The following is a 14,438-nucleotide window of genomic DNA, read 5'->3' as shown; positions in this document are numbered from 1 at the left end:
CACGTTCAAGCATAATCCACCACAGTTCATTTCGTTTAACTGAATCGTATGCCGCCTTGAAGTCTATAAACAGATGCTGAGCCTCTAAGTTGAATTTTCGCCTTAAATTAATGATGCCTTTCGCTTTGTTCTGCAACGCCGTGAAGCAAAACGATTACTGTAGTAAAAATGATAAATCAGCTTGCTGGCTTTGTTAATTTGAAAATATATAACCGTGAGAATAAAAGTTGAAGTTTTACTCTCAGATCATCCTGATCGATTTGGATCGAATAAATAACATCTGCAGCAGTTGTCCGTTAGTTGGGCAGCATATGCGCATTGAATGTTTATAGTGCATATTGAAATGGTAGGTGTCTAAAATAATCGCGCCACCAGAATTTTGCAATTTTTGAAACCAGTTGTTTAAACATAATAAATATATTCAATTAATCAAGCTCGATATCTAGCTAAATCATGCCAGTTGCTTTGGTTTAGTCTTGTTTGTGGGCTAAAAAATGGCAATATGGTCTGGCATAAAAAATGTTACATGGTGGTAACATTAAATGCCTTTTGTTTCTCACTTTTGTATTACACTTCAAATGACTTTGACACGATTAGTCGTTTTCAGATATCTGGTTACCATTTCGCTTTGAGAAACATAAACAGTCTTGCTTCAGATGCATCAACAAATCCACGAATATTTATAGTTCAAATGGACCAAAGCCATTGTATAAATATAAACGCTAGAATGTATTACTTAGCTGAGGACAAATACTTTTATGGAATTACTCCCAATTAACGTGTTATAAACTAGTTAAACTAGCAACGTTTTCCTAAGTTCACCAGTCCATTGTTTCCATTCGAAGTAACACCACAATGGATAATCGAACTTACTGGCTTGTCATCGAAATCAATTTCACTAATCACCAGTGCATAAGCTGTCATAAACAGACTCGCAAACCTGTTGGGTTAGTCTAAAAGTTGAGAGGTTTCAGTTTTTTGACCTCTATCGAAAAGTATACAGTTTCAAACCTGACACGGCGTGCAAAATTCGATGGGTGCGAACAATCTGTTGAAACTTACTGATATATTTTGCTACTGACATAAGTTGTCAAACGATTATTATAGCGTTCAGCTCTCTACTACAGACGGCATAATAGACAACTATCATTGAAATGGTAGGTAATATAGACGAAACGTTCGCTCTGAACTACACCATATGGTTAACTTCCAAAATGGTTAGGCACCAAAAATCCAGCAAGCGACGATTACGATATGCGTGCTTCGATTCCGGGATGGTTACCTTTTCGAAAAATTCGTTACAATTCAAACAGTATCAGAAGCCAGATGTGAGATCTGTCCGAAACCATATGGTCGAGCGTGTGTCGCAAAAGGGTCAACTGTGCAAAAAGATTTATTAAATCCTTATTAATTTTCGACTCACCCACTTTTAGTCAGTCACCCCGTCAGCGACGGTGTGATCGGTTGAAAACAACTTCCCAATTTGGTCATTAAGTCATTTGAATAAAATCTGGTCCCTGTGCGGCGGCTATACACAGCTGGTGAATTATTGTCGGGGGTCGAATTCCGCTGTTGGATGGATTATGTATGTGCAGTTAGTCTGCGGTAAATGTACTGGCCTTATTCGTAGCATTAGGATTGCCTTAAATGGCACCAAAAGTGAACGCAAGTGTCGAGGTGCTACAGAATTAACACATTGACATCTGGGTTTTTCTATGCTACGACGCTGGACTGCAGACGTAATTAAATATTGCGAAATTATTTCGTAGAAAAATGCATGAGTATTCGCATATGCATGATTGGTAATTAATTTCGCCTAACTCTGTTGCAAATTTGCCTAAAGTCAGTCAAGTTCACGCTCAACAAGTTAATACCGGCCGTCAACCGGTAGAAAGTCAGTGAATGCTCGGAAATTTGCAAAGCAAGTGCTGACATACCGAACACCGTGACCGTGGTATGCAATATGTGTTTGCATATACCGTACGCTATGATGATGTGACATTCCACAGCTAATCCTTTATACGGCACACCGTAGATAAAATAGACCATTCGTAACGTTTAGAAAATGTCTGCTATTTCACTAATCTCTTCCTTGTTTTCTTTCCAGACCGCGAAGACCAGTCCATCCTGTGTACCGGTGAGTCGGGCGCTGGCAAGACCGAGAACACAAAAAAGGTGATACAGTATTTGGCGTACGTGGCCGCATCAAAACCGAAGGGATCCGTAGCGGTAAGTGGACCAAACAACCCTATTAGGTATAGGCGAAAGAGAAAGAGAGTGAGGGAGTTTAGTTTCTGTTAGTGTTTATTTTTTGTTTCGTCTCGTAGACGTCGCAGATATTTAACAGAACATTAGGTGTGGGATTTGGTTACAGTTTCTTTTCTGAATTTTGTTGCAAAGCTGGTTCTGAGTGATGTTAGATTTTGTTTTTCCATTGTGGTTGTTTAGTACACAAAAGATGCATAAATAAATGTGTAAGTAGAGCTAGCTACGAGCAAATGGTTAGGTAAATATTATTTAAGATTTTAGATAGGCTTTGCACCGAAAGAAAAAGATGACATTTTTGCTGTTCAACTCTATCAGGTATTGTCGATACAACATTTGCTTACGTTGATAAATTGCTGTCCCTAACTCATCACGTACGAGAGTATGGTTTGCCATAATTTGAAAATCCATGCTAGATTAATATCAGCTATCATCAACAGTGTACGTTACGTTAGTAGTATACGAATTTTAAAGCGAATTATCTGTCTGCAGCACGTGTTAGAATGCGAATGTGAGGAGGCACTCATGCTGATAGATATAAATTGATATAGATATTGCGCGATTACCAATCAACTGTCATTTTTCATTGGAAGTAACTGTAGTTGTATATCGTCTTCCAAAGGGTATCGATTTCTGCTGCTACTGGTGGGTAACGGTTAACTCAGCGAGACTGGCATGGAAATCATTCAATGGAAATCGCAATAAAAACAATGATTTCATTGCATACCAATATTTGAGGCAAGTGAATTCAAAACACTTCAACCTCTGGTTAATGTATGATTGCATGTAATATTATTTTTCTGTGGAATTCAGATCTTAAATTAGAAACATGTAAGCAGTTTGAGTTACCGAGACTGTATTGAATTTTCGTTTGTGTTACAACTCATTATCATTTCTTCAACTTTAAAGCTTTAAAAGCTATAAAAATTAGAGTAAAATTGGCATTTCGCCAGATGGCAAATCGCTCAGAAAATTGCTGTCTATGCCTCAAAATAGTGACAACGACGTCAAAAACGCTCTCGTATCATGAGAATAAACCGGATACACAGGCTATGAAAGAATTATTCGCGAAGCCTGTCTTCCATTTAAAAGCAGATAAGGTCCTCATGAAATTTGTTATCACAGGCCAAACTGACTATAATGAACAACTTCTCCAAAAAATGAATAACGGACCATACGGGCTACTTATAAACAACCCCTTTGGTAAAACGTGTGAATAATGTTATTAAAGATTGCAAATCCACCATAGGAAATGCTCTGGACAATCTTCAAGGTTCAAACCCCATTCTTCCAAAATTAAAAAGCGTATCACAAAAATGCATTTTGTACCTGGCAATGAGAAAGTGTATCGGTAGGGGGAGCGCCTACTGAACAATTGGTAAAATGGCTGGTGAAAAAAATCCAAACTATACCAAAGAAGTTTCCGATTCGTTCAGTTAAGAGCCCCGGGGATTTAGCTGAAAACTTAGCTCTTCGAAATATATCGATGCAGAGGAGCTAATGGTTCCATTCGATGTGGCGGCTTTGCACTCCAGTGAATGAAAGCTGGGCTATTTTTAAAAATTGGTTAGCTTTTCCAACACTGATAGTAATTGTACAAAACCAAACCAATATTTTGTTTTTAACCGAAATGTGTATGGAAGAGAATTAGTTTACATTTAATGATAAGTTTCATAAACAAACGAAAGGGGCAGCCATGGGAAACAGCTCTTATTTTTTCTATTTGAGTTCTTTATGGCAAACATTGGAAAAATACTGATCTTACTTGGAGCCCCTTTGTCTCTCAGTCACTTTATACATCTGTTATTGTAACGAAAACTCTCATAATGCAAGAAACAAAACCCTTATTCTTCATTTGAATGTGTCTACTCCTTTCGTCAGTTTCACTCCTGTTGTCTCTCAGCTGCTTGTAAATCTGTCTTCTTCTCGGTAATCCCTATAAATCGACACAAAACCTTAAGGTTTTTGAACCTCTCCCTTGTTAATATCCATCCTATTCCCCTTTTCAGAATTCCAGCCACTTGTACAACCTTTACCCATTTGAACATTCCTCCTCCCTTTTTTCTTCCTTGTTGGGGACATTGGACCACTGCGACCAGTTCTTTGACCTATTGTGGTGTGTCCTCTTGTGCTGTATGCCTTTAATTATGAACAGTTACTATGTCGTTTAGTAATTATTATTTTAATTGAAGGCATCATCCCAACATGGTAGTATGTTGAGCATAAATTGTCCTCCCCCTTGTAAGAGACCGTTTTCCTCTTTTGTAAACCCCCTGCGTTGATTTTTTATGTTAAAATACAGTTGATAAACGACGTTTGATGAAAAACCTTACTTCACGTTCTACGTCCCCCTGCTGCCGACACCCTCCCAGTCAACTCACCCTTCTGTCGTAAACACTACCCAGGCGGGTTAAAAGGTGGTTCCCGTCACTTTACTTACTTTTATTTTTATTTTTCGGCGACAATCCGCTCATCGAATCCATGCCGAATTCACGTTTCTCGTCTTGGGCTGCCGCTCTCTAGTCCCTAACACCTGCTGCTTTTGCATCCACGTCAACAGCGCTCATCCAACGGGTACGGAGTCAGCCTCGAAGTCATCCGGCATCCTTGCTACGTGGTCAGCCCATTGTAATCTGTTGTGTTTTGGTCGCTTCACGTTATCCGCATCTTTGCATACTTCGTTTATTTGACAATTCTTGCGCCTGTGCCACACTCCTACGTTAAGAATTGATCGTAGTATCTTACGCTCAAAAACGGCAAGAGCTCGTCATTCACTCTTTTTCAACGTCCACGCTTCGTGGCCGTAGAGTACCATCGGGAGCATTAGCGTCTTATAGAGCGCGGGTTTTGTACGAAGTTGCATGCTACGGCACCTCAGCTGGCTGCGTAATTCGCAGAAGACCCTGTTAGCGGCCGCTATTCGCCTTTTTACTTCACGGTTTACATCGTTGTCACATGTCACTAACGTAAAGTGTGTTCCACATCAAATTGCATCATGGTAGAAAATTACTCATTGCTTCCTCTGTTGAAGCAACAGGAGGGCCCTACGATCTTCTAGCTAGATCTAGCTTCATGCCACTATTCAAAGGATGACCTGGAGTGGTACAAAACCAACGGGGTCACTTTCGTGCCCAAGGACATGAGCCCTGAGGAAGACATGAAAAAAAAGTGGGTTTCCGTACGGAAGAAGCTGCAGCCAAATGATGTACAGAACCTCATGAGTGGAGTTAAGCGTAAGGTGCGAGCATACGGTTATGAAGTTGAATGAAATTAATATGCCAACAGCAAGAGCTTACTTTTCCACAGCTCAAAGGTTAACAACGATAATGTCGATGTCGGGCATATGAGATTTCGTGATGACGGCACCGCTTCTCTGCAAGCCTGCCTTTCGAATAACACCTTCCAATGCAATGTTGGACAGCAAATTCGATAGTCCGTCACCTTGTTTCAAACCATCATACGTCACAAACGAGTCCGATGCGTCACCCGCTATCCTTACGCTTGATTTTAAACCATCAATACTAGCACATATCAGCCTAATCAATTTTGTTGCAAGCATAATCTGGCACAGTTCATTTCGTTTAACTGAATCGTACGTCACCTTGAAGTCTATAAACAAAAGGTGAGTCTGAAAGTTAAATTCTTGGAATTTATCGAGGATTTGTCACAAGGTGAGCATTTGGTCCGTCGCTCTCGAAAACCACACTGATATTCGCTAACAAAGGTTTCCTGCATCGGCCTCCGTCTGAGGAACACGATGCGAAAGAGAATTTTGTTTGCATATTACGTATTGTATACGGCACTACGAACTATTTTTTTTACCATCTGACAGATCTTGCAAACATTTCGGTAGTAATACGTACCCACGCATCACGTCATTATTGATTTCAAAGCAGCATACGATATAGTCGTTCGTTTCGATCATTTTGTCTAACCGCTGCACTTTGGCTAGAGTGATGTACTTCGTGCGTGTCTCGGGGACTCTCTCAGGTCCTTCGAGACGGGGTGATGGTTGAGGGAAGGTGACGGATTGTCCTGCATGCTATTCGCCTTTGATGGGATGATGGGGTAATAAAAACGTCGAGGAACAAATTCATGAAAGGAAGAGGTTCAAAGGAGACAAACGCGTACCTCCCAGTGCACCCTTGTCGGCGACGAACTAGAAATGGCAGTTATTTAACACGTAAATCGGTTACTGGGACTAAATCAGTGGAGTTTAAAAAAACTGTTTACGTAATTTGGCAAAAAATACCACGTCATCAAGCTAGGTTGTTAAATCATCAACGGAAATCACACCATATATTGATACACTACGCTGACGGATATATGTTTTCCGTGCACACAGAGCAGCGTCGTCACCTGGTTAGGCTGAAATGGGCCCAAAGGTTCGCAGTGGCTAGAAATAAGCATCGATTGGGGTGCCAACGTCTCTCTGTGTTGTGTGTGGCCAGGTTAAACGACAGCCATCGTCTATAGTGCGCCAGCGTTCGCTATTGGTATCTGTTCTCGCAAGACCCTATACGTGCATAAAAAAAAAGAAAATCTGGTTTCCATATTTTTCTGCCAAATATGGTACGGTTGAATAAAGTCCGCATGTTTATCAATTTATTGAAAGATATTTTTTCCTCACAAGTCTGTGTATGCTGTGGTTTGAAGTCCGAATAAATTGGCCATGGTCGAACACGATATAAACACGTGATTGCACCGGCGGCGGACGGACGCGGACGGGTAGGTTAATGCTATGTCAAACTTATGTAGGTGCATATTGAACGGCTGAAAAAGTCCCATCTATATGAAATTACTTATTTTGGTGGAGCGCGACGTGCCATGACACGAACAACGTTCATGTTGATGTTGGGCAGCATCTAAAAGGACTATTTTGTTGTTGTTGTTGTTGTACGAAAATGGCAGTAAACCCTATAAAGGCATTGCGCGTGATTGTCAATCATTCTCAGGCCAAACGTGGCCTGCTCAGGTCTTGGGTCATTTCTCACTCAATAAATTAAGTAATTAACAATGATGGGGTCTGGCCTGCCCCAGGCGCGGCAGATATGAATTGGCAATATTTTGTTGTAAATTTGTTCAACATCTCGTGGACGTAAATAAATACAGATGTTCTGTGACAATATTTAATTATACGAAAAGCTATAAAGTATTTTTTGTTTTTAAGATACATTTTTTTAAGTATATAAAGTTGATAATGCAATGGAGACGCATGGTATTTTTCTTAACTGGACGGATGTTTCTGGAAACGAGATACCAAAAATGTTTATTTCATTTTCACATTTTGCAGCGAAACTTTACCTCAAAACCAGTTCCTTCGTAATGAATTGGCTGCAAAATGTAATGTCTAGGGGGTAAATCGGCTTGTAGCCATTCATCATACCATTCAATTCATACCAACCAAGATCCGTGCATGATAAAATAGTTTCCATCGTGCAACGCTGTTATATTCATTCATAAAGTACTTGCTGCCACTATATTTACAGCGCACCCAAGTTTGACTGAGTTTAGGGAAAACAGGAATCTTGTAAACGTTCCAACTCAACACAGATGCAATCCTTCGAAGTGACACCTTCAGCGTAGGCCTCCTTCTCCCATTGAGCGCATCGACTTCGGTCATCGCTTCGTCGTTCCGATAGTAACTGGGTCGCGTGCAATTGGTACTCATTAGAAGCGAATAATTTATGAACATATTAATTAGTAATTAATTAAACCAGTAGTAATTGCTCTGTAAAAGGCGGGAACCCCGGCTGACATCTGTTTTGGTTTTTTTGGCGAGTTTGATAAATTTGCAATTTGTTAACCGCGTGGGAAGACTATCTAGATTAGGGTGCGAACAGTCACCTCACACCACAACCGGGATAATCGATTCAAATTAATAGGTACTGCTTTGATTATCTAATCTATTTTTTCTTACTTCTGGTTAATGGCTTCGGTGCTGTTCAAAGCAAATTAGAGGTAGCAAATAAACAGTTCACGCTGATGTATTATTAATTTGTGGCGAACTAAAGCACTTTGAGGTTCTGCCTTTTCAATCGTCGTTCAGTCGTCACTAATTGATTGATGAATAAAATTATATTCAATTCATTTGACTCTTTACCTTGTATGCTTAACTAGCATTAAGCGCCAGACTTAGGGATAGCAACACCTCTGACGTATCGTAATCGTACTTGCAATGTCACTGAGTAATTTGATATATACTCGCTTGACTGATACACTGACGATGGTGACGTGGATATGAGAGGGAGTAACGGCTGACCAAGAATGGGAATTGTCAAGGTAGCCTATCCGATCTATCAGCGAGTTTACAATTTTTCTTCATTCCTCTAATTTTAATCATACATTAACATTAGTTTTTTAAATGTAATATATCAAAAACGGAAAATCATGCCAATAAAATGCCGGTCAAAAGTATAGCCACCTATTAAACACCCTGCTCAAGTCTTCACTTGACTTTTATGCTGAAAGGCTCTTTAAAGTGGTAAAATAGAAAGATTTGCTTATCTTGCACACCGAAAGGTCAACATTGTACATGCATATTTTCGGTCATACCATCGAAGATTAATTCACCTAGAGAGACAAAAACCGTCAATCTTTTGCTTCGCACTGTGAGTTTTCAATTATGTACATTTTATCCAGCGTTTCACCTTGCAGTTGTTGCGCTGCTGCTGAGTTGCAATTTCACTGTTGCTTTTCGGGGTTACCTTAGGCCACGAGTAGTAAACCTTACAACAACAGCAAGCACAATAAAAACGGAGGGAGCTATAACCGGTCTTCGGCGGAGACGAAACCGGGGAGCACATGTGCAGCACTTATATAATTCCTTCCATATCAGGAAAAATAGAATGTGTTGAACGCATGCGGGGTTCCGGAGGAGAGCGACGACGGAGAGGGTAGCGAACCTAACCGAGTTACCTTTTATAGAATCTTGCAAAATCTGACAACAGGAGGTTGCGTTAAAGGGGTTTGGAAAGCAAAGTTAGTGGTTTAGTAGGTCTTGTCTGCACACATGGAATTTCCCTTTCTGTCGACAATCGTTTTTTTTTGGTTCTCATCTTTTTCACCACAGGATGATGTGGTGTGCATGGTAGATGATCTTTGGTTCGACATTGTAGCAGGTTGGATGCTTTTTATTATTGATATCTCATGAATGATTTCGATACTATATGCTTTTATGAACCCAGAGGCCACACATTTATTGGGGTTCATTGATCAGAAGTTAAACATGATTATTAATTAGCCATATCAGGAATCAACTGGTTGTTATTAGGTATATAGGCGTTGCTTGTTTTGTGTTTTATAAGCATTCGAATTCTAAATATTTATTTTGCTGAGCCCCCATAATTATTAAAATTAAGAATAATTAGCTTGTTGGACACTGCTTTTCTGCGTTATAAACTGCAACAATAAACTTTACGATCTGTGTCATAAATATTAACAGTAAAAATAAAACTCGCGACGAAAACAAATCCTTTCTGCGCCGATAATCCTTTGGTTAAACAAAGTATGCAAGACAAGCATGCAAAAAAAAATGTAAACACCAATCACCATCGGTAAAATATGGACATGTTTACGAAAATGTGAATTATTGGTAATTCACATTCGCTTTAACTGCTTTTCGCGTGTACGTACATCCGATTGACCATGGTAAGGCATTGAGCAGAAGCCACGACCCATGAAAATGTGTTTGACGTCACGAAGGAGAAATATGTTCCCAGTCGAAACATTTGTCAGTCAAGCTCTACAGCGAGTGCGTCTTATCCAGCGATCATTTCATTGTGAACATTACAGAGGAGCTGAATTTCGAACGTCAATTCAATTAAGCTTTTAATTATTGCGATGTTGTTTCGCTAAAGCGTCCGGGTTTGGCGAATTTGGAAATGTCACTTCGCTTGTGATGTGGGAGAGATTTTCAAGAGATTGCGCTGTAAAATACCTAGCGATACCGTTCGTCCGTATGAGTCATTCATCCTTCGGATGCGTGGTTTTCGATGCGGTGCGTTTTAAGGTTATACGCACGGAGAATTACCATATTTGGATGAGTGTTTCACAACTTCGTGCCATAATTAAAATTTATTTCCATTTTACTCATGAATTAAGACATTCGTCATTTTACCTGGGGGAAAAAGAAATAAATTTAGTTCGTTGACTACTGAAAAGGGTTTCCCTCCTTGAGTACGCAGCACTCATTGACAATTTTTTTGGAATTCGTATTTTGTTCGGAGGAAGACTTTCGCCGACCTTTCTGCGCACATATTGTCTCCGTTTATTACCGAATAATTTGAATTGCAATTCATCTGTTCAAAATAAATTTTTCCAATCGTCCAATTTCCATCTACTCGAGCAATTGGCTGTCTTTTCTGCCGGTTTTACGGGTCTTAAAAGTGTTCATTTTTTTTCGTGACACATCCCTTCATGCCAAACGCATTTTTTCTAAGTGCATGCAAACTTCTGCTTAGTCTATTGCAGCATCCCGGACCTTGTTATTTTTCTACTGAAAGCGCGTGAGGAAATATTTACGAAGTCAAATAAGTCTTTGGCCAGCGTGAAGGTGCTGAGCTCAAGCAATGCGGATCAGTAAATTTACGGACGATTTTTGTGATGAATCCTAACTGCTGCGAAGCTCTAGAGATGACAGCAGTAGAGTGACGGACCCGCTTCGTCATACGTAAACACGATCCATACTTTAGTTAAAGTTTTTATAAAAAATTTAGCCGCTAGCACTCAAATTTTTCACACGAGATCTGACACTTCTTGCCTCTACATGTACCTATGGCCATTTAGGCAATTAGAAAGAATTTTTCTTGCTCCAGTGGGAGTTGAAGTACAAGGCGAAAAGCAGAGGTCCCAAGTTACTGCCTTGTAGGACACCAGAAGTAGTATTGAATGTACTTGAAACTGCCGAATCCAGTTTGACTCATACAATCCGACTAGAAAGCTTTGAGCTCAACCATGAAGTTAGTATATCACATACACCTAGTTGAGAGAGCTTGTGCAGGAGTATTTGATAATCTACTGTGTGGAATGCGGCCTTAATATCTGTGTACACAGCGTCGATTTGAGTTCCGGCTTCCATCTGCAAGATGCTGGTACCAGTGACTCCGAACGACCCTTTATGCTGATCTACTGAAATCGAATGTTTTGTGCTGCTCAGAATTATACTACTGACGATGATTTTGAAAAGCTTTGATCCAACAGAAAGACTAGTAATGCCTTTCCTCCATTTTTGAATACAAGAAGTATATAGGATTATTTCCACAGCGTTGATAACTTGCGCTGCGCAAACGAAACGCTGCGCAAAATTCGACTGCTGGGCAGGGTAAGAACAGTAGCACAGCGACAGGAAATGATAGCCGGAACACCATCGGGACCAGTTGAGCAGCAGCTCTTCAATTTCTTGGTACCAGCAATAACCATATTTAGAGTGATGTCAAAAATATCCAGATTAACAGCAACATCACGCAGCTATTTTAGCGTAAGATCGCCTGACAATGAACGGCTTTTCCTCTTGGAGTTTACGAAAAGCTGTTCAAAAGGCTGTTAGGATTATTTCGCAAACCAAATTAAACCGCACTACATAGGATTTGCATCTTTGCAAGCGCGTTTATTTAGCGGTGTTTGTTGCTTAAGAAGTAGACTGTTTTGTTTTCCGATGCCGTTTCATTCTGCGCAACTCACTGTTTCTCCAGGCAGAGTTTAAATGATGTAAAGGAGGTTTCTATTTAGATTTCCTTTCAGCCAAGTGCAGATAGCATCGCGAAACTGCAATGTCATATCATTCACGTCTATCTGACCAAACAATGCAGTCCAATGCAGGGAAGAAAGGTTTTCATCAAGTGCTTTAAAATTTTGTAGGACGATCTACGGGTTGTACCAATATACGCATGAATGACTCCAGTGGAGGATGGTGACAATCGACAGGAAGCAGTGGACATTTCACAGATCTCTTGATCAGGAAGGCAGGCAGTAAATGAGGTCGAATGTTTGTTCGACGTAATTACTCAGTGGATTTATTTGTTTTGAGTTCAGGAATTCAAATTCCTCAACCACAGCAGCATTAGCAGCAGGAAGTAGGAGGGAATTGTCGTATTGTACTCCATCCTCTTCATTAAACCAGGAAATTTGCGGTTACTGCGGTAATTAGTGCTAATGAAAATTCTGTGATCTGACGCCCTTTTTCTCACGTAACTGTGGTGGATCGAGAGGATATGCTCGTCTATAAAATCCTGACTACCTTGCGTCTACTATAGTATCGGGAGAAATACAAACTACTACACGCAAAAACTTCGTGCCTCTGATAATAGCAGAAACCGCGACTTGTTCGAGACAACTTCCATGGTTTAGATCGACCACCGAACTAGGGAACTGACGAGCAACGGCAATCAATACGTCACCAAAAGAACTTTTGTGACCATTCTTCGAGATACACGTTGGATACAAATAGCTGAAGGGAATTGATGCAGCCATCTAAGTCGATGTCAGTTAAGGGGACATAAACAACTAAAATTTTTGAAAAGCTCATTATTTCTTTATTTCAGATATTAATTCTGCAGTCTTTTCCGCTTATTTTGATACTAATTTTGTAATGATCCGACCACGGGAAGTGGCCGAAAAACGATTATATACATAAGCATTCCAGTGCGGCGTGGAACAACCTCTATGGAATAAAACGCCGCTCCTGAAAAACCATAATTTTAAAACTTTATGTACCTTTTTCTCAGAAACTACACAACGTATTGGAATAAACTTTTTTTTTTGTTTTGTTGGTAGTAGCTTGGCAAAGACTTTTATAACTTTTCAGTTTCATAAACAAACCACAGCTTGAGAAAAATGAAAAGGAAGAAAAATAGATACCTGAAAAATTAAATTTTGTCTTCTTTTTCTTTTTCCTCTGGTTGTGTTTCGTTTATTAACCTCAAAAGTTATAAAAGTCTTTGCCAAGTTACTACCAACAAAATAAAAAAAAGTTTGTTCCAATACGTTGTGTAGTTTCTGAGAAAAAGGTACATAAAGTTTGAAAATCGTGGTTTTCCAGGAGAGGCGTTTAATTCCGCTGAAGTTGTTCCACGCCGCACTGGAATGCTTATGTGCATGATCGTTTTTCGATCACTTACCGTGGTCGGATCATTACAAATTTAGTATCAAAATATTAAGCGGAAAAGACTGCAGAATCAAAATCTGAAATAAAAAAAAATGGTTTTGTCATAATTTTTAGTGTCCCATTAAATTAATCCAATTCAAATCTTTCTCTTTTTGCTTTAATTACCAGTAGCAAACGTTGATGAAAAGCGTTACAGCTGACAGGCACGATATCCTGAGGCTTTTCATCCACAAATCTTCTCCAAACGTTGCTTGAAAGTATCTACAGGCAATCGTTTGGTGCTCCCTAGTTTGCCTAGCATGTAATCAAATGCATAGAAGTCGAGAGGATTCAAATCAAGCGAAGAGCCAGGCCACTCTTTCGAAGAAATAAAATCCGGAAGATTGTCCCCACTCCAAACTTGTGCAGCTTTCGCCTGGTGAGACGGTACAGAATCTTGCTGGAAGCAGTACGGCACCATTCTTGCAGTGTTTTTTGACGATGGGAAGCGAATGGTTCCTAAAAATGTAATATTTAGTGTTGATGTTAACACCAGGATCAATAAACAGTAATTGAACTTCCCAATTTTTGGAGAAGAATCCTCATACGATCATCCTGGAAATGTTCTGCAACCTTTGAACAGTCGGTTTGTCCCGAAGAATACCAGAAAAATGTGCGGCCTATATCCGATCTTTTTGTTGGTTGTGGTGATCCTGAAACAGGAATATTATTTTTCAGTCAAACGGTGCACTCGTTGTTTTTTTTTTGTATAGAATCAATCGAACGCCATCGTTCAAAATATGCTTCATTATTGACTGCGAAATTCCCAGTTCCTGGGCCATCTTACGTCCACACTGATCTGGTTTCTGTCGAATTCGCTCTCTTACTCGTTTGATGGCTTTCAGTGTGTCTTTACAGTGCGGTTACGGCCAGGTTTGGGAGTATTTTCCTAGTGCCGGTCTCCTTGCATCGCTAGACAGACTTAACACAAATTTTCTTTTTCGTCCGTGATTACACGATTATTAAATGAATAAAAACGCAAAATAAGCTCGCAAGCTGTGATACCTGAGTACACGCTAAACGAAAAATA

At 39.9% G+C, this 14,438-nt stretch overlaps 2 protein-coding genes across 2 annotated transcripts in view; one reads left to right on the top strand and one right to left on the bottom strand.

The window, feature by feature from the left end:
* LOC128737532 (acireductone dioxygenase) overlaps positions 1-14,438 on the bottom strand; it is a 389,037-nt gene that overhangs the window by 215,648 nt on the left and 158,951 nt on the right. The window lies entirely within an intron of this gene.
* Positions 1-14,438, top strand: part of LOC128737517 (myosin heavy chain, non-muscle) — an 80,282-nt gene that overhangs the window by 54,933 nt on the left and 10,911 nt on the right. The window contains exon 4 of the mRNA XM_053832174.1: positions 2,108-2,229. Coding sequence (XP_053688149.1) covers positions 2,108-2,229 — 122 coding nt within the window. The remainder of the gene's footprint in view (positions 1-2,107; positions 2,230-14,438) is intronic.

The sequence above is a fragment of the Sabethes cyaneus genome, chromosome 2 (genome assembly GCF_943734655.1).
Source record: "Sabethes cyaneus chromosome 2, idSabCyanKW18_F2, whole genome shotgun sequence".
Taxonomy (NCBI): Eukaryota; Metazoa; Arthropoda; class Insecta; order Diptera; family Culicidae; genus Sabethes; species Sabethes cyaneus.
Note: the sequence above shows the minus strand (reverse complement) of the source record. Positions and strands in the feature narration are given on the sequence as shown.